At 43.5% G+C, this 20,741-nt stretch overlaps 1 protein-coding gene across 1 annotated transcript; it reads right to left on the bottom strand.

Moving 5' to 3' along the window:
- Window positions 1-36: 36 nt before the first annotated feature.
- enpep (glutamyl aminopeptidase) lies at window positions 37-13,635 on the bottom strand. Its single transcript, XM_069143510.1, has 20 exons — window positions 12,941-13,635; window positions 11,434-11,575; window positions 11,002-11,136; window positions 10,800-10,920; window positions 9,688-9,842; window positions 9,019-9,132; window positions 8,810-8,944; window positions 8,649-8,714; window positions 7,786-7,851; window positions 7,356-7,516; window positions 6,781-6,863; window positions 6,414-6,550; window positions 3,348-3,403; window positions 3,128-3,275; window positions 2,461-2,534; window positions 2,061-2,165; window positions 1,740-1,913; window positions 1,435-1,575; window positions 749-830; window positions 37-468 (listed from the first exon to the last, which is right to left on the bottom strand). Exons 1-20 carry the CDS (start codon window positions 13,567-13,569, stop codon window positions 322-324), a joined length of 2,871 nt encoding a protein of 956 aa, XP_068999611.1. The 5' UTR covers window positions 13,570-13,635; the 3' UTR covers window positions 37-321.
- Window positions 13,636-20,741: the final 7,106 nt, after the last annotated feature.

A 20,741-nucleotide genomic window follows, 5' to 3' on the forward strand; every position in this document is an offset into this window, starting at 1 on the left:
TATAGTGATTTTAATTGCAAAGTGAATTTACACCGTAAATATTGTTGAAAACAAAATGATTCAGATTTCCTCTAAAAGTTCATTTTACATTTATTATTGTACAAAGATTCATTGAGGAGAGTGCAATAATAAAGATGATGCAGTGCAATCAGGAGGAGAACATGCAGACAGATCAGTGAGGACGTTCTCCACGTTCCTCTAAGGGTTGGTTCAGATCAGCAGTGCCCCCTTGTGGCCCTGAAAACAACAGGCCCTCAGCTCGACCTCCTGTTGGAGCTCAGTTCCTGCAGAACCCCGAGGATGTCCAGGCTCTGCAGGGTTTCAGATCTTGTGGTTCTGCAGCCACTCTCTGATCTCATCCTTGTTCTTCGTGATCCACTCGATGTTGTTCCTCACCGTCTCCAGCGCCTGCAGCCGGGGCATCTGTCCGGCTCCAGCATCCGGAGTCAGGCTGAAGAAATGCTCCATCTGAGGGAGACACCACAGGGAGACATGTGGGACAAGGAGAGGACAAACTGTCCAACGTCTGTCTGTCTGTCTGTCTATTATCTATCTATCCATCCATCCATTAATTCATTCATTCATTAATTATCCTTCCGTCTGTCAAAATGTCTTCTACCAGATATTTTCCAAGCTGAATTCTCCTTCAGGTCTGTTTATAATATTTATCAATGCAATGAAATGATAAGTTTGAAAATAAGTTAAATGAATCCATTGTCTGTATAAATGGAGCTGATAGTAAACGGACCTTCCACAGCTGCAGCTCTGTGTTGTAGGTGGTGCTGATCCGGTTCAGGAGGCGGCCCAGGTTCCTGTCGTTGATGGTGTACCTGTTCAAACAGAGAAGTCATGAGTGGGACCAGGAAAACCTGTTGATAAAGGAACAGGTGACCAATCACAGCACAGCTCAGAGTGTTCAACATGGTCAAGAGAAGCATTGAAAACATTATTAAAGAACTCTGCAGGAGCTGTTCTGTGATTGGTTGGCTCTCTGCAGTTGACTGAACATGAATAATCACTGAGAGCTCTCATATTAATGAATGAACCTTTCTCTGATGCAGTTTAACATCCCATAATAACCCAGTGTTCCTGTGAAGTGTGACTGATCTCATTTTTGTCCTCTTATCAACCTTCAAACTGTCCTTTTATCTCTGAACAGCTGATATCAGGTCACGTGTTGCAGACGAACACCCAGCAGGTTGAACATGTGATGATGTTTTATGACATCATCACATGTTGTGATTTACTGACGTGTTTTTATTTCAGCTGGACGTTCAACATCTCATCAAAACCAGAACACTCTCAGGTCTGTGAGTGTTCTGGTTTTGATGAACTCACAGGAACACAAATTGAAGTCAGAGCTGAGAAACATTCAAACGGAGCTGATGAGGTCATCGATAACATGTCACATGACGTATCTCACGGTGGACTCACCTGCTGACCAGGTAGTCCCAGTTCAGGGTGGTCCAGTCCCAGGCCATGTCCTGGCCCAGCGGGTTGAGGGACACGTAGTGGACCACAGTGAACAGGTCCTGACTCCTCACCACGCTCTCATTTCGGGTCGCCTCCAGCAGCCTGTCGGACAGAACCGGGTTTATTATTTATTTCTGTCAGATGAAGAACATGAAGAATAATAACACAGCACTTCTTGAACATTAGGACTCTACATGTCATCACTGCTCGGATAATGTCACTCAACGTTTGTATGTTCAACAGGAAGTTAAAGGTGTTGTCGTTACTGGTAGAGGAGCTGCACGTTGTCCACAGAGGACAGTCCGTACAGCAGCTTGTCCTTTTCCTGAGCCAGAGACGTGTCCCGGTACCGCTGGAACATGATGTGCCACTTCTCCTCAGAGTTGGACTTCTTCATGCCGTATCGGTACACCAGCAGCCGGAGGTTCACGGCCACGCTGCTGCAGTGGGGACGACAAGTTATTAACATTTATTAACAGCTAAATATTAGCAACCGTCATGGCTGTGATGAATGAAGTGATCCATATTTCAGCTGTTAGTTTAACTGCAGAACATCTGTCAGACATTAAACATGTTTCAGAGACAACCTGAGACTTCCATTGATCCAGAGGTCAAATATTCGAGAGGCTTCACTCAGAGCTTCATCATCTCCCATCTGACAGGCGATGTTGAGCACCGTCTCCCTCAGTAACCTGGAAATAGCCAGCAGCAACATGTCAACTTCACTGGAGGATCAGAACATGAAGATACGTTCAGTTTGACAGATTTATAATCGGTTCTAACCGACTGCTGCTTCATCAGGTTCAGTTGTGTGACACTTAAAAGCAGAAAGCATTTGTCATCATGTGACCAGCAGAGCTCAACACTTTGAATCATGGAATCATCTCACAAAGACTCAATTTCACCAGGTTCACTGAACGCCACATGATGGAGTCCAGGAACATGTTGAACCTCTTCAGGATGTCCGTCCTGTCAGTGAAGTCATACCTTTGTGTCTGATTTCCTTCATCGTTCCATCCCAGCTTAATGGAGATGTTTTTAACGTGGTTACGAAACAGTTCCTGGAGAAAACAAACAAACAAACAAACACAGTGTTTTCTAATGAACTAAAAAATGCTGCTCTGTGTAACACAGAGCCGACTGACTCCATCTGTGAGGTTTCATTATAAGTCATCTTTATATCTGTAGTTTGAAAGCAGCTCGTCAGTTACAGCTTGTAAATCTGGAGGTAATAATAATATAAATTGTATTTTTTGACAACGACATTACGTGGCTTTAGAAAAAAAACTACAACTGAACAAAATCCAGTAAAAGCAGAGAGAATGCAACAAGTAAAAACAGCAAAGTAAAATAAATGAATTATATAAAACATGAAGGAGTGAAAATCAAACATCATGTCAACATTTTTCAGGTTTCAGGTTTCAGGTTGAGATTAAAACTTCTTCCTGTTATTAAAAACACAGAGCAGAACTGACATATTTTAACATCATCATAGACCTATTTAGTGATTTATGTGTAAATATTTCCCCTTGGGGATTAATAAAGTAACTATCTATCTATCTAAATGTTACATACCGTCTAAATGTGGTTGTTTTCTTTTAGCGGAACATTCAGATGTCAGATTAACTTAATGAGGTGTCAGGTGTGAACTCACCTGGAACTCTGGGTAGAGGTCTGAGTTGGACAGCATGTCCCTAACGTAGGCGACGGACGAGGCCACGCGCTCCCACACGATGTAGTCTGGCTCATTGGTCAGGTACTTGGTGAGGTTGAAGGCATTTCCATAATCTATGATGTCGGCTCTGAAGAGAGAAACACTGTGAATGAGTCTGAACGATGCTCGTAGTTTATAACCAGGACTTCATAAGTTTTACCTCGCCAGAGCAAAAACATCATCGATGTAGCTGCTACGGTCGGCGGCGTCAAACTCCTGTTAGAAACAAACACAATCCTCTTTATAAGGACAGGAAGGGAAACATCGGGAACTGCTGTCCTCCTGACGGGCCACCGTCCGTAGTGTAGTGTGTATACAGTGTGTGTAGTGTGTGTAGTGTGTATACAGTGTGTGTAGTGTGTGTAGTGTGTATACAGTGTGTGTAGTGTGTATACAGTTTGTGTAGTGTGTATACAGTTTGTGTAGTGTGTGTAGTGTCTATACAGTGTGTGTAGTGTGTATACAGTTTGTGTGGTGTGTGTAGTGTCTATACAGTGTGTGTAGTGTGTATACAGTTTGTGTAGTGTGTGTAGTGTCTATACAGTGTGTGTAGTATGTGTAGTGTGTATACAGTGTGTATAGTGTGTGTAATGTCTATACAGTGTGTGTAGTGTGTGTAGTGTGTATAAAGTGTGTGTCGTGTGTGTAGTGTGTATAAAGTTTGTGTCGTGTGTGTACAGTTTGTGTCGTGTGTGTAGTGTGTATACAGTTTGTGTAGTGTGTGTACAGTTTGTGTAGTGTGTGTAGTGTCTATACAGTGTGTGTAGTGTGTATACAGTTTGTGTAGTGTGTGTAGTGTCTATACAGTGTGTGTAGTGTGTATACAGTTTGTGTAGTGTGTGTAGTGTGTATACAGTGTGTGTAGTGTGTGTAGTGTCTATACAGTGTGTGTAGTGTGTATACAGTTTGTGTAGTGTGTGTAGTGTCTATACAGTGTGTGTAGTGTGTATACAGTTTGTGTAGTGTGTGTAGTGTCTATACAGTGTATGTAGTGTGTATACAGTTTGTGTAGTGTGTGTAGTGTCTATACAGTGTGTGTAGTGTGTATACAGTGTGTGTAATGTGTGTAATGTCTATACCGTTTGTGTAGTGTGTGTAGTGTCTATACAGTGTATGTAGTGTCTATACAGTTTGTGTAGTGTGTGTAGTGTCTATACAGTGTATGTAGTGTCTATACAGTTTGTGTAGTGTGTGTAGTGTCTATACAGTGTGTGTAGTGTGTGTAGTGTGTATACAGTTTGTGTAGTGTGTGTAGTGTCTATACAGTTTGTGTAGTGTGTGTAGTGTGTATGTAGTGGGTATACAGTGTGTAGTGTGTATGTAGTGTGTCGTGTTTAGTGTGTAGCATGTAGTGTGAAGTGTGTAGCATGTAGTGTTTATGTAGCGTGTAGTGTGTATGTAGTGTGTATATAGTGTGTAGCGTGTATGTAGTGGGTATACAGTGTGTAGTGTGTCGTGTGTATGTAGTGTGTAGTGTGTCGTGTTTAGTGTGTCGTGTGTATGTAGTGTGTAGTGTGTATGTAGTGTGTAGTGTGTCGTGTGTATGTAGTGTGTATGTAGTGTGTATGTAGTGTGTAGTGTGTATGTAGTGTGTAGTGTGTAGTGTGTATGTAGTGTGTAGTGTGTATGTAGTGTGTAGTGTGTATGTAGTGTGTATGTAGTGTGTATGTAGTGTGTAGTGTGTATGTAGTGTATATGTAGTGTGTAGTGTGTATGTAGTGTGTAGTGTGTAGTGTGTATGTAGTGTGTAGTGTGTAGTGTGTGTGTAGTGTGTAGTGTGTATGTAGTGTGTAGTGTGTAGTGTGTAGTGTGTATGTAGTGTGTAGTGTGTAGTGTGCATGTAGTGTGTAGTGTGTAGTGTGCATGTAGTGTGTAGTGTGTATGTAGTGTGTAGTGTGTAGTGTGTAGTGTGTATGTAGTGTGTAGTGTGTAGTGTGTATGTAGTGTGTCGTGTTTAGTGTGTAGCATGTAGTGTGAAGTGTGTAGCATGTAGTGTGTATGTAGCGTGTAGTGTGTATGTAGTGTGTATATAGTGTGTAGCGTGTATGTAGTGGGTATACAGTGTGTAGTGTGTCGTGTGTATGTAGTGTGTAGTGTGTCGTGTTTAGTGTGTCGTGTGTATGTAGTGTGTAGTGTGTATGTAGTGTGTAGTGTGTCGTGTGTATGTAGTGTGTATGTAGTGTGTATGTAGTGTGTAGTGTGTATGTAGTGTGTAGTGTGTATGTAGTGTGTAGTCTGTAGTGTGTAGTGTGTATGTAGTGTGTATGTAGTGTGTAGTGTGTATGTAGTGTGTATGTAGTGTGTAGTGTGTATGTAGTGTGTAGTGTGTAGTGTGTATGTAGTGTGTAGTGTGTAGTGTGTGTGTAGTGTGTAGTGTGTATGTAGTGTGTAGTGTGTAGTGTGTAGTGTGTATGTAGTGTGTAGTGTGTAGTGTGCATGTAGTGTGTAGTGTGTAGTGTGCATGTAGTGTGTAGTGTGTATGTAGTGTGTAGTGTGTAGTGTGTAGTGTGTGTGTAGTGTGTAGTGTGTATGTAGTGTGTAGTGTGTAGTGTGTAGTGTGTATGTAGTGTGTAGTGTGTATGTAGTGTGTATATAGTGTGTAGCGTGTATGTAGTGGGTATACAGTGTGTAGTGTGTCGTGTTTAGTGTGTCGTGTGTATGTAGTGTGTAGTGTGTAGTGTGTATGTAGTGTGTAGTGTGTCGTGTGTATGTAGTGTGTATGTAGTGTGTATGTAGTGTGTAGTGTGTATGTAGTGTGTAGTGTGTATGTAGTGTGTAGTGTGTATGTAGTGTGTATGTAGTGTGTAGTGTGTATGTAGTGTGTATGTAGTGTGTAGTGTGTATGTAGTGTGTAGTGTGTAGTGTGTATGTAGTGTGTAGTGTGTAGTGTGTGTGTAGTGTGTAGTGTGTATGTAGTGTGTAGTGTGTAGTGTGTATGTAGTGTGTAGTGTGTAGTGTGCATGTAGTGTGTAGTGTGTAGTGTGCATGTAGTGTGTAGTGTGTATGTAGTGTGTAGTGTGTAGTGTGTAGTGTGTAGTGTGTATGTAGTGTGTAGTGTGTAGTGTGTGTGTAGTGTGTAGTGTGTAGTGTGTAGTGTGTAGTGTGTATGTAGTGTGTAGTGTGTAGTGTGTGTGTAGTGTGTAGTGTGTAGTGTGTAGTGTGTATGTAGTGTGTAGTGTGTAGTGTGTGTGTAGTGTGTAGTGTGTAGTGTATATGTAGTGTGTACCGAGTGGTTGGTCTGCAGCTGCTGACTGATGAGGCTCCACATGTGGTCGTCATGGTTCACTCTGTAGAATCCGATGTGATCCTTGTTGACCTTCAGCAGTCCGTCCACTGATGAAGAGTAGTTACTGATGATGAGCTCTGGGGGGAGATGAAGGGGGTTCATATGAAGAGGAGACACACACACACACACACACACACACACACACACACACTGAACACTGAACACATACAGCTCTGTGCGTGATTTGACGGCTCGCTGGCAGAGGAGATGTTTCTGATGCTTAGGAATGTTTTGTAGACCGCATATATATCATATATCATGTATACAGTATGTAGAATATATAAAGTATTTCAGCTGAGTACTCTACCTGCACTTCTCTTGTCAAACACATCCAACATGTTCTTGTCACTTTTCACAGAGTGCCATTTGACTGGGATGGTCCACTTGTACCTGAAACAAGAAGGGAGTCACTGTAATATAGAATATACACGTATACAGTTAATTCTTTCAGAGTTAATTTTTATTCTGATTCTCAGCTTTGAGCTGAACGATGCTCAGCAGCTCGTCTCTATTTGGGTCTGTCTGCTGCAGTGGTGGACAGGGAGTGTGCAGTGGTGGAGAGGGAGTGTGCAGTGGTGGAGAGGGAGTGTGCAGTGGTGGACAGGGAGTGTGCAGTGGTGGAGAGGGAGTGTGCAGTGGTGGAGAGGGAGTGTGCAGTGGTGGAGAGGGAGTGTGCAGTGGTGGAGAGGGAGTGTGCAGTGGTGGACAGGGAGTGTGCAGTGGTGGAGAGGGAGTGTGCAGTGGTGGAGAGGGAGTGTGCAGTGGTGGAGAGGGAGTGTGCAGTGGAGGACAGGGAGTGTGAAGTGGTGGACAGGTGTCTCTATGTTCTTTGAGGACTCTGAGGATCCTCCCAGGTGAAAGGTGACCTGTGTCATCACCTACCCGAAAGGTGAGGGAGGCTGGCTGGCGTCAGCTTTATGGTCCAGGAGGAAACGCTTTTGGTTCAGTTTTGCGTTTGTGTCTGAGACAGACAGATCCAGAACTGGATAACCCATCTGTTTGGTCCATGTGTCCATGACCTCTTCGACTGGCAGCCCACTCACCTGGACACACAGAGGACCAATCAGCTGCTTTCCAGAGGACTTCACAAACACACAACTCCAACCTCTCCTTTCACTCCTCATATGGGAGGTTTTTTTCTGAAATATTCAGGTACATATTAATATGATCCACATGTTCAGGTTTATATATTAATATGATGTGTGAGTGTTCAGTGCTCAGCTGCAGTTAGAGAGAGACCACCTGCTGCTTGAAGGTGTTTTTGATAAGTTTGAAGTCATGTGACGAATCAGGTGATGAAGGTCAGACCTACATTGGCCAGTGACGCCCAGAAATTCAATGTTTTAGCGTTCTTAAAGTAGAAGTCCTTCAGATATTTCTGGTAAACAAGAGAAGAAATAAAAACAGACTGTCAGTGAACCTTCATCATCATCCTCCTCCTCCTCCTCTTCTCCTCATCATCATCATCACCATCACCATCATCATCACCATCATCATTACCATCATCATCATCATCACCATTTTCACCATCATCACCATCATCATCATCATCATCATTACCATTTTCACCATCATCATCGTCATTACCACCATCATTACATCATCATCATCATCACCATCATCATCATTACCATCATCACTATCATCATCATGATTACCATCATCATCATCATCGCCATCACCATTTTCACCATCATCATCATTATCATTACCACCATCATCATCATCATCATCATCAGCATCATCATCATTACCATCATCATCATTACCATCATCATCATTACCACCACCATCATCATCATCATCATCATTACCATCATCATCATTACCATCATCATCATCACCATCATCATCATCATCATCACTACCATCATGATTACCATCATCATCATCATCATCGCCATCATCATCATCACCATCATAATCATCATCATCATCACCATCATCATTATCATTACCATCACCATCATCATCATCATCATCATCATCATCATCATCATCATCATCATCATCACCATTACCATTACCACCATCATCATCATCATCATCATTACCACCATCATCATCATCATTACCACTACCATCATCACCATCATAATCATGATTACCATCATCATCGCCATCATCATCATCATCATCATCATCATCCTCATCATCCTCTGAGAAGCGACTCACTCGACATCCGTCTCTGAACGTGTCCTTTCCCATCCAGTCCTCCAGCATCCTGAGGATAGATGCTCCCTGGAAAACATCACATGGGAAACATGTTGTCTTTGTCCTTTTAGGATGTCATGTGACCGTCCTCACGTTAAAGTTCAGTCTCAGGCTCCGCCTACCTTGCTGTATGATATGGCGTCGAACACGGAGGTAATTTCTGCGGGCGTCGACACGTTCACAATGATGGGGTGAGATGACAGCAGGGCGTCGTCCACCATGACAGGAAGGACATCACTGATGATCATGATGTCTCTCTGTGGGACAGTAGTGGGACAGAAGTTCAGAGATTCTCAGACCGACCGACACTCACGTGTACAGGAGGACTCACCATGCCCCAATCGAGGTGGGCCTTCTCCACACCAACGTACTCAAAGAAGCTGGCGAAGCCTTCATTCAGCCAGAGGTCGTCCCACCAGTCCATCGTCACGATGTTCCCGAACCACTGGAAACAACACATCACATGAACAGTTCTCCTCTCTGCTCCGAGTCTTCATACTCAGGAGTCATTCCAGGTGGAGGTACAGACCAGGTGGAGCTGCTCTGTCGTCTCATGTAAATCACAGTATACTCTGTATTTCTAGAAACTGAAGGAGTGAGGTGAATAAATCAGATTTTTATCCACGTATCAGTTTATGCTGCGTCATTGTGAGCCTTTAAACATCTTTACTACCATTCAGGGTGAAACCTCCTTATCACTGCAGCCTCGATCAGACAGTAAAACTCTACAGATCGACTCCACACCTCTTATCTCCCATCATCATAAAACCGCTGACACGTTGGAAAGAAATATCCCTGAAATGTGGATAATAAACAATTTGAAGGAAAGCCCATTAAACTTGTTAAACATTAATGTTTGTGGATTCTGACCTGTCTGCTGTTGACAATAATAAGAGGAGATAAACCCATCGTATCATTTATAAAACAATGAGATTAAACCCATCGTATCATTTATAAAACAATGAGATTAAACCTGTCATATCATTTATAAAACAGGTACCTGGTGAACCAGCTCGTGTGCGATGACACTGGCCACCCGCTGCTTGTTGTAGGAGGAGGACTGGTTCTCATCGTACAGCAAGTTGGTCTCCCGGTACGTGATCAGGCCCCAGTTCTCCATGGCACCGGTGCCAAAGTCAGGGATTGCTATCTTATCTGTATCCAAATACACAGCCATTGAAGTCACCATTCATTTCATGATTTATTGTCGAGGACAGGTCTCCACCCGGTAGACCACAATCTACCCAGTAGATCGAAGGAGCTCTGGAAAACCCTGATGTAGAGGTTCTCCAACTGTTCAGAACATGTTCCACTGTGTACAGAACCAAATATACCCAGGACACCTGCAGAGAGCAACGGTTCTTCTTAAAGTATCGAATTCACTGATTTCACACACAAAAAACTCAGAAAGGATCAAAAACCTTCACTGCAGTTTATAGTAAATGCAGAGAGAGTGTGATATCAAAGCAAATGTAGCTGCCATGATCACCATCCTCGTAAAGCTCCCGATGCAATTAATTTGTTAACAACAGTGATGAAGAGCAACGTGCTCCAAACGTCACTGATTTTAATAAATAAATTGATGTTGTTAATAAATAAACTGATGTTGTGATGTTAATAAATAAACTGATGTTGTGGTGTTAATAAATAAACTGATGTTCATAAATAAACTGATGTTGTGATGTTAATAAATAAACTGATGTTGTTCATAAATAAACTGATGTTGTGGTGTTAATAAATAAACTGATGTTGTTAATAAATAAACTGATGTTGTTCATAAATAAACTGATGTTGTTCATAAATAAACTGATGTTGTGGTGTTAATAAATAAACTGATGTTGTTAATAAATAAACTGATGTTCATAAATAAACTGATGTTGTGATGTTAATAAATAAACTGATGTTGTTAATAAATAAACTGATGTTGTGGTGTTAATAAATAAACTGATGTTAATAAATAAACTGATGTTGTTAATAAATAAACTGATGTTGTGATGTTAATAAATAAACTGACATTGTTAATAAATAAACTGAAGTTGTTAATAACCCATCAGGGTTCGGGTGGTGTTCTGTAATAATAGTAATGTTCTAATAAGAGTGTGTGTCAGTTACCCAGTTTAGAGATGGAGTACGTCATGTTGAAATATTCCTCAAAGTGGTCAAAGATGGTCTTGGTGGTGTCGGCGGCGTATGTGGCGGTTCCTAACTGACTCGTCTGAGCGTAGATCCTCAGCTGGAAGATAAAAACACAGGTGTGTTGGTGAAAGCAGGAGGTGGTGTTCACCTGTGACAGTGTAAAGACAGGTGAACTCACCGGGACTCCTCGGGCTGAAAGTCGCTCAACATATCCAAACTGGTGCACAGCAAAACACACCAGATAGGTGCTCATAGGAACCGACTTCTGGAAGGAGGTTCTCACTTTGTTGCCGAGCAGTTGTTGAGGGGCTCCCTGGAGGGGGTGGAGCAAAAGGCTAATAGGTTAATGTGGATGTCAGTCAGGCCTGAAAACTCTACTTTTAGTATTCAGTGTTTTCTCTGTTCTCCTCTGTCTTTAATAAGAGAGTTTAGATGGTGAGAAATATGAGCTGATCTGTTGAATGACCTCTGACCTCCTTTCTGATGATCTCACACTCCGATTCATTACATTTTCTATGGGTGACATCATCACAATTATAATAAGAATGTACGGTTATGAGTTGATTTCTATGTTGTACATTAATTATTGTCATGATTATATCAGTGGTACCTCTGCTGGCATGTTGGACAGAGCTTCGTACGCGGCGTCATGTGTGATGGAAATGTTGTACGTGGCTTTCTTGTTGGGTTCATCGAAGCAAGGGAACGACTTCCTGGCGTCCGTCGGCTCGTGGTCTGTCGCAGCGATCTTCCTGTTGGACAAACAAAGGACATGAGACACCTGAACCGACCCTGTCCCCTGATGGACACCTGAACCGACCCTGTCGCCTGATGGACACCTGAACTGACCCTGTCCCCTGATGGACACCATGAGACAAAACATCCAGATAAAGAGATTTTTCATGTGTTAAAATACTTTTAAGAAGTGTTCTGTGTTTTATATTTTCTATACGTTCTCTGTATGTTTTGTATGTTCTCTGTATGTTTTGTATGTTCTCTGTATGTTATTTGCATGTTCTGTATGTTCTCTGTATGTTCTGCATGTTATTTGTATGTTCTCTGTATGTTATCTGTATGTTCTCTGTATGTTCTCTGTATGTTTTGTATGTTCTCTGTATGTTCTCTATATGTTCACTATATGTTCTCTGTATGTTCTCCGTATGTTTTGCATGTTCTCTGTATGTTATGTATGTTCTCTGTATGTTTTGTGTGTTCTCTGTATGTTTTGTATGTTCTCTATGTTCTCTATATGTTCTCTGTATGTTGTGTATGTTCTCTGTATGTTCTGTATGTTCTTTGTATTTTTTATGTTCTCTATGTTTTGTATGTTCTCTATATGTTCTCTGTATGTTCTATGTATGCTTGGTATGTTCTCTGTATGTTCTCTGTATGTTTTGTGTGTTCTCGGTATGTTCCCTGTATGTTCTGTATGTTTTCTGTATGTTTTGTATATTATCTGTATGTTTTGTACATTCTCTATATGTTCTCTGTATGTTCTGTATGTTCTCTGTATGTTTTGTATGTTCTCTGTATGTTATCTGTATGTTATGTATGTTCTCTGTATGTTCTTTGTATGTTCTCTGTAGGTTCTGTATGTTCTTTGTATGTTCTCTGTATGTTTTGTATGTTCTCTCTATGTTCTGTATGTTCTGTATGTTTTGTATGTTCTCTGTATGTTCTCTGTATGTTCTGTATGTTCTTTGTATGTTCTGTATGTTCTTTGTATGTTTTGTATGTTCTCTGTATGTTTTGCATGGTATCTATATGTTCTCTGCATGTTCTGTATGTTTTGTATGTTATCTGTATGTTCTCTGTATGTTCCATATGTTCTTTGTATGTTCTCTGTATGTTTTGTATGTTCTCTCTATGTTCTGTATGTCCTGTATGTTATCTGTATGTTCTGTATGTTCTCTGTATGTTTTGTATGTTTCCTATGCATGTTCTCTGTATGTTTTGTATGTTTCCTATGTATGTTATCTGTATGTTATCTGTATGTTTTGTATGTTCTCTGTATGTTCTGTATGTTCTGCATGTTCTCTGTATGTTTTGGATGTTCTCTGTATGTTTTGGATGTTCACTGTATGTTCTGTGTTCTGTATGTTGCATGCGGTTCTTACCTGGTGACCCCCGACTCGGTGTAGACGACCCTGTAGAACCCCACCACCGATCCATTGAGCCAGCCCTGGAAGTCCAGACTGAGGGTGTAGTGTTCCCCTGGCTGGTTGATTGACAGCTCCTCGGAGGCCTCCACCACCACATACTGCTGAGGTGTGAACTCGAAGCATCGTTTCACCTCCACCCGTCGGTCTCCTCCCGGACCGCTGAGCATCAGGCGGGGCAGCGAGCTGACGAAGGTCTCCCTGATGTGGAGCCACAGGTGGCGGGTGGTCTGGCTAAGCTGCAGCTGGACATCCACAGTGCCGGTGTAGGTGTCCTGGAGCAGGTCGGGCTCCAGGTGCAGGTCGTAGTGGTGCGGAGTCACGTAGCCGGGCAGACGGAAATCTCTCCAGTCCCCGCTGGAGTCGGAGGAGGGGGTGCAGGGCCCCCGGCCAGGCGTGGGGAGCAGGGTGGGGGGGGGCAAGGTAGGGGGGGGCAGGGTGGGAGGGGTGCTGTTGGACCTGGAGAGGCCCACCCCAAGGCCCACCACCACTGAACACACCACCACCGTCACACAGATGATGGCTGCATGCTTCCCTCTGATGCAGTACCTCTTCTGCTGCTTGTCCATGTCCAGGCCGTCCACCATGGTGACGTCCACACCTGAAGACCTCTGAGGACGGACACGTGTCTCCGGGTTAAACTGCTGTCTTCAGTCAGAGCTGCAGCTCCTGCAGGCTTTCAGTCAGCTGTGATCTGTAAGCTGGGCTCAGTGAGGGAGGAGGAGGAGGAGGAGGAGGAGCAAGGAGAAGCTCACTCTGAGAGAGACATTTATTCTGTCCGCGGTGCAGTGGACACACCTCCTCCTGTTGGACATCGACCATCGCCTGTTAATCAGTAGCTAGACGTCCACTTCCTGACAGCTGTTGTTCTCACATGAAACTAAAAACAGGAGTTCCTTTGTGTTGGTTCTGATGTAATTTACATCTTAGAGTGGAGACAGGGGGAGTAACGGGGTGAAATGATGGTGATGATGATTCAATTAAATTCATCCAGCCATGCATTATCTATACCCACTTTATCCTGAACAGGGTCACGGGGGCCTGGAGCCTATCCCAGCTCACATTGGGTGAAGGCGGGGTTCACCTGGACAGATCGCCAGTCCATCACAGAGCCACATGGAAACAAAGACACATTCACACCTCAGGGACATTTGTAGAACCACCAATTAACCTGAGGTGCATGTTTTTGGATGGTGAGAGGAAGCCGGAGTACCGAGAGAACCCATGCAGGCACAGGGAGAACATGCAAACTCTACACAGAAAGGCCCAAGCCCGGAATTGAACCCAGAACCTTTTATGCTGTGAGGTGACAATGATAACCACTGCACCACTGTGCCACCTCAACTCAACTCAATTCAATTCAATTCAATTCAATTCACAGGTTATTTCATAGCACTTAACACTTTTAAAGTTCTTACAGCAGAACTTTACAACATTAAACAGAGAAACCAACAATTCAACAATTCAACAATTCAACAATTCAACAATTCCCACATAAGCTAGGAGGGAAAAAACCCTCCAAGGGAGAAAAACCTCCAACAGAGGGAAGAAAAACTCCCTTTAACAGGAAGAAACCTCCGACAGAACCAGGCTCAGAGGTGGGCGGAGCATCTGTTAACAGAACCAGGATCAGAGGTGGGCGGAGCATCTTCCTCCACCAGTTGGGGTGGAGGAGAGCAGAAAGAGAAAAGGACAGCATAGAGATACAAGAGAAGAACTGTTGGTGGAGACAACAAGTGCAGAGCAGAGACATGCAGCTCCATGATGGGACATCTGGAAAAGAAAGAACAGAAACTACACGAGCGAAGGAACTGAATGGAGACAACAGATAATAAGAAGAAACTATGGGAGAGAAAAAGATAAAGTTAATGAGATGTGATGGTGAGATATGAGTTATAGAGAGTGAAAGAGTGAGAGGAAAGAAGCCCAGTGCATCATGGGAGATCCCCCAGCAGCCTCGGCCTATAACAGCAGAACTGCAGGATGGTTCAGGTTCACCTGAGCAGCTCAACTATAAACTTTGTCAAAAAGGAAAGTTTTGAGTCGACCCTTAAAGCTCGAGAGGGTTTCTGCTCCTGAACACAAACTGGGAGCCTGAAAACTGAAACTCTGATTTACATCCTGCCGGTGGAAACTCTGGGAACCACCAGCAGGCTGAGAGAAGATCTCTGTCAGGATGATGTGGTTTTATAAGATATGTCAGGATGATAGATAGATAGATAGATAGATAGATAGATAGATAGATAGATAGATAGATAGATAGATAGATAGATAGATAGATAGATAGATAGATAGATAGATAGATAGATAGATAGATAGATAGATAGATAGATAGATAGATAGATAGATAGATAGATAGATACTTTATTAATCCCACAGGGGGGAAATTGTTCACTACAGCAGCATTATAGGTACAGGAAAGCAATAAAACAACAGCACAAAATATTAAACATAAAAATGCACAGTATATACAATAAAATAGAATAGAATAATTAAATTAAATTAAATTAAAACTAACTAAACAACAGTGCAAATATTTAAACAAACAAGAAAACAGACAACCAACGGTGCTATTATTATTGTGATGGATTTTGCCAGGGGTGAGTTATTATACAGTCTTATTACAGTGGACAAGAATGATCTCCTGTATCAGGAATGATCTCCTGGATCTGGAATGATCTCCTGGATCTGGAATGATCTCCTGTATCAGGAATGATCTCCTGTATCAGGAATGATCTCCTGTGTCTGGAATGATCTCCTGTATCAGGAATGATCTCCTGTATCAGGAATGATCTCCTGTATTTGTCCTTGTGACAGCAGCTGGAGGAGTCGTTTGGAGAATGTCCTCCTCTGTCCCTGCAGCAGGTGGAGAGGGTGGTCAGGATTATCCAATATGGATAATAGTTTCCTCAGCGTCCTCCTCTCCACCACCTTTTCCAGACTGTCCAGTTTGCAGCCAATGATGGAGCCGGCATTCTTAACCGGTTTGTTAACTCTGTTGGTGTCTCCGGCTCCAATGCTGCCCCCCCTTCCCACACCTCTCCCCCCCAGCAGACTACGAGAAGTACAGTTCACTGGCCACAACAGATGGTAGAACATCTCCAACATCTTGATGCACACATTGAGGGATCAAATGTACACCGACCACTGACTCCTCCTCCCGTCCATCCCTTATACACCGTCCACTGCAGAGTCATCAGAGAACTTCTGCAGATGTCTTGACTCTGAGTTGTTCTGGAAGTCAGTTGTGTAGAAGGTGAACAGGAAGGAGACAGAACAGTTCCCTGAGGAGCTCCAATACCACTGACCACCGTATCAGACAGCACACTGCCCAGACGGACAAACTGTGGTCTGCCTGTCAGGTAGTCATTGATCCAGGAGACGGTGGACGTGTCCACCCCACCACCACCTCCCACCACCTGCAGCTTCTCACTCAGCAGCAGTGGTTGGATGGTGTTGAATGCACTGGAGAAATCAAAGAAAGTGATTCTCACAGAGTCACCGGTTCCATCCAGGTGAGACTGAGCTCGTTGCAGCAGGTAGATGATGGCGTCGTCCACTCCCACATGAGGCTGGTACGCAAATTGTAGAAGGTCCAGTGAAGATTTCACCAGCGGCCTGAGGTGGGCCAAGACCAGCCTCTCCAGCACCTTCATCACATGAGATGTGAGGGTAACCGGTCGGTAGTCGTTGAGACTGGATGGAGTTGTCTTCTTAGGGACTGGAACCAGGCAGGACGTCTTCCACAGCACCGGGACTTCCTCCTGCTTCAGGCTCAGGTTGAAGAGGTGTTGCAGGACCTCAGCCAGCTGGACGGCGCAGGTCCTCAGGACCCCGGGGCTGATGCCGTCAGGTCTTCAGGAGCCCGGGGCCGATGGCGTCAGGTCCTCAGGACCCCGGGGCCGATGCCGTCAGGTCTTCAGGACCCCGGGGCCGATGCCGTCAGGTCCGGCAGCCTTGCGCTGGTGGAGTCTCTCCAGCTGTCTCCTAACCTGGCCGGTCGTCACAGAGGGGGGGGAAGGGGGGTCATGGCGTCAATGGCGGATGACCCTTTGGAGTTGAGGACTCTGTGTCCATGCAGCTCACCAGGGGGAACAGAGGGGGGAGGGGGTAAGGCAGTGGAGGTGTTTGGGAGGTGTGGTGTGTGGAGGAGACAGATGAGGGCGGTGAACTAAACCTGTTGAAGAAACAGTTGAGCTGATTGTTCCTCTCCAGGTTCCCCCTGGTTGTTCCTCTCCAGGTTCCCCCTGATTGTTCCTCTCCAGGTTCCCCCTGGTTGGTCCTCTCCAGGTTCCCCCTGGTTGTCTCTCCCTCCAACCTTGAACCCAGTAATCTCCTTCATACCGGTCATCACCTCCTTCACATTGTTCTGCTGGAGTTTTGCCTCCAGCTTCCTCCTGTAGGAGTCCTTGCACTCCCTGAGCTTCTCTTTCAGGTTGTGCTGAACTCTCCTGAGCTCCTCCCTGTCCCCAGACCTGAAGGCTGCTTTCTTCTTATTAAGAAGAACTTTCAGGTTACTGGTGATCCACGACTTATTGTTGGGGAAGCAGTGTCCAGTCTGGGATGGTACGGTGGTGTGTTCACAGAATTTAATGTATTCTGTGATGCAGTCCGTCATGCTGTTGATGCCCCCCACCCCCTCTCCCCATGATGTGGTTCTATCAGATCTGTCGGGATAATGTGGTTCTATGAGATCTGTCGGCATGATGTGGTTCTATGAGATCTGTCGGGATGATGTGGTTCTGAGATTTGTCGGGATGATGTGGTTCTATAAGATCCCTGAGATCAGGTGGAACCTGGTCATGAAGAACTTTGTAAATCAGCAAGAGAATATTAAATTCTATTCTTGAGAAGCTAAAACAGGAGAAATATGATCTCTTGTCAAAACTCTTGCTGCAGCATTTTGGATCAGCTGCAGGTTTTTAATGAATAATTTGGACATCCTAACAACAAGGAATTACAATAATCTAGTCTAGAAGTAACAAACGCATGAATTTGTTTTTCTGTGTCACGCTGAGGAAGGATTTTCCTGATTTTATTAATATTACGTAGATGAAAGAAGGCAGTTCTGGAGATTTGCTTTATATGGTGTCTAAAGGACAAATCCTCATCAAAGATGACTCCAAGGTTCCTCACAGTTTTGCTGGAGGCCAAGACAACGTCATCTAGAGTAACTAAGTGATTACAGAAAGAGTTTCTGAGGTGTTTAGGACCAAGTACAAGAACTTCTGTTTTGTCTGAATTTAGAAGCAGGAAGTTTTTGGTCATCCAGGCCTTTATGTCTTTTAGACAGGCTTCAAGTTTTACTAACTGATTAGTTTCATCTGGTTTTATAGAAAGATATAGCTGAGTGTCATCTGCATAACAATGGAAGTTGATGCAGTGCTTCCTGATGACATCTCCTAATGGAAGCATGTACAAAGTAAAAAGTATTGGGCCTAACACTGAGCCTTGTGGAACTCCATAACTAACTCTTGTTTGTCTGGAAGACTCATTGTTGACATGGACAAACTGGAATCTATCTGATAAGTAGGATTTGAACCAATCTAATGCAGTTCCTTTAATCCTCGTAACGTCTTCTAATCTCTGTAATAAGATCGTATGATCAATCGTATCAAAAGCAGCACTGAGGTCCAGAAGAACAAGTACAGAGACAAGTCCATTATCTGAGGCTAATAAAAGGTCGTTAGTAACTTTCACCAGAGCTGTTTCTGTGCTATGATGAACTCTAAAGACTGAAAATCTTCAAACAGATCATTCCTTTGTAAATGATCACAAAGTTGATTTGAAACAACTTCTTCAAGGATTTTAGAAATAAACATCAGGTTGTAAATTGGTCTGTAGTTTCCTAAAACAGCTGATCAAGAGTTGGCTTTTTAAGTAAATGTTTAATTACAGCCACTTTAAAAGCCTGCGGTACATAGCTGGTTACAATAGATAGGTTGATCTGATCTAATATGGAAGTATTAATTAAAGGGAAGACTTCCTTAAAAAGTTTAGTTATGATGAGATCCAGGAGACAGGTAGATGATTCAGATGATGAAATAATTGCAGTTAGTAAGAATTTTATTAGTAAAGAAGTTAATGAAGTCATTACTGCTGAGAGCTGAAGGAATAGAGGACTCAACAGAACTGGGACTCTTTGTCAGCCTGCTACAGTGATGAAAAGAAACCTGGGGTTGTTCTTGTTGTCCTCTATTAATGATGAATAATATAAAGTTCTGGCCTTACGAAGAGCTTTCTTATATAATATTAGACTCTCCTTCCAGGCAGGTGAAATTCTTCTAAATTAGTGGAACTCCATTTCCTTTCCATCTTTCTAGTCGCTGCCTAGCAGAGTGTTGTTCTGAGTTGTACCATGGAGACAACTTCCTCTGGTTCATGACTCTCTTCTTCAGAGGGGCGACATCATCTAGAGTTGTAGCAGAGATACTGCAGTGTTTTCTACCAGATGATCCACTTGTGTGGGACTAAGATCAACGTAGATGTCTTCCACTGCTTTAACACACGGCATCGAAGAGGATAAACATGATGATGATGATGATGGTGATGAAGATGATGATGATGAAGATGATGGTGATGATGATGATGATGGTGATGGTGATGGTGATGAAGATGATGATGGTGATGAAGATGATGGTGGTGATGAAGATGGTGGTGGTGAAGATGATGGCGATGAAGATGAAGATGGTGATGGTGGTGATGATGGTGATGATGGTGGTCGCGATGATGATGATCATGATGATCATGATGATGATCATGATGATGATGATGATGGTGATGAAGATGATGGTGGTGATTAAGATGGTGGTGGTGAAGATGATGGCGATGAAGATGGTGATGGTGGTGATGATGGTGATGATGGTGGTCGCGATGATGATGATGATCATGATGATGATCATGATAATGATGATGATGATGATGGTGATGATGATGATTGTGATGGTGGTGAAGATGATGGCGATGAAGATGAAGATGGTGATGGTGGTGATGATGGTGATGATGGTGGTCGTGATGATGATGATGATCATGATGATGATCATGATAATGATGATGATGATGATGGTGGTGATGATGATGGTGATGAAGATGATGGTGGTGATTAAGATGGTGGTGGTGAAGATGATGGCGATGAAAATGAAGATGTGATGGTGGTGATGATGGTGATGATGGTGGTCGTGATGATGACGATGATCATGATCATGATGATGATGATGGTGATGATGATGATTGTGATGGTGATGAAGATGGTGGTGGTGAAGATGATGGCGATGAAGATGGTGATGGTGGTGATGATGGTGATGATGGTGATTGTACTAAGGTTTGTGCTACCGGGGTTTCTCCTGGAGACAGATGACTCGCTCAGTCACACGTTCGGGTATAAATGCTTCTATTCACCCTGACCTCACACCAATGTCTCTGTGCCAACGTTCTCTCCCAGCCTCCTTCTCCCTGCTCCCTTTATAGGGGAGAGCTCATCAGTCCATATTCGGCTCAGCTGTGCTCATTACGCCTCCCTGGCACCGTTCCCTGAACCACTCCTCCCACTCTCTACCCCTGCAGCTGAGCTAACCACACCCCGCCACCACAGTGATGATGTGATGATGATGATGATGATGATGGTGGTGGTGGTGGTGGTGGTCTCTATCTTCATATTTGTCCTCTCCTGTCTGTTCAACACTCTTCAGATTTAAATTCCTACTTTGTTTATGAACTGTTTTGGCATCCCGCCTGCATGACTGAGCATTTTTCATCTTTA

Source organism: Embiotoca jacksoni, unplaced genomic scaffold (genome assembly GCF_022577435.1).
Source record: "Embiotoca jacksoni isolate LCO1_2020_lvr unplaced genomic scaffold, fEmbJac1.0.p SCAF_110, whole genome shotgun sequence".
Lineage (NCBI taxonomy): Eukaryota > Metazoa > Chordata > Actinopteri > Embiotocidae > Embiotoca > Embiotoca jacksoni.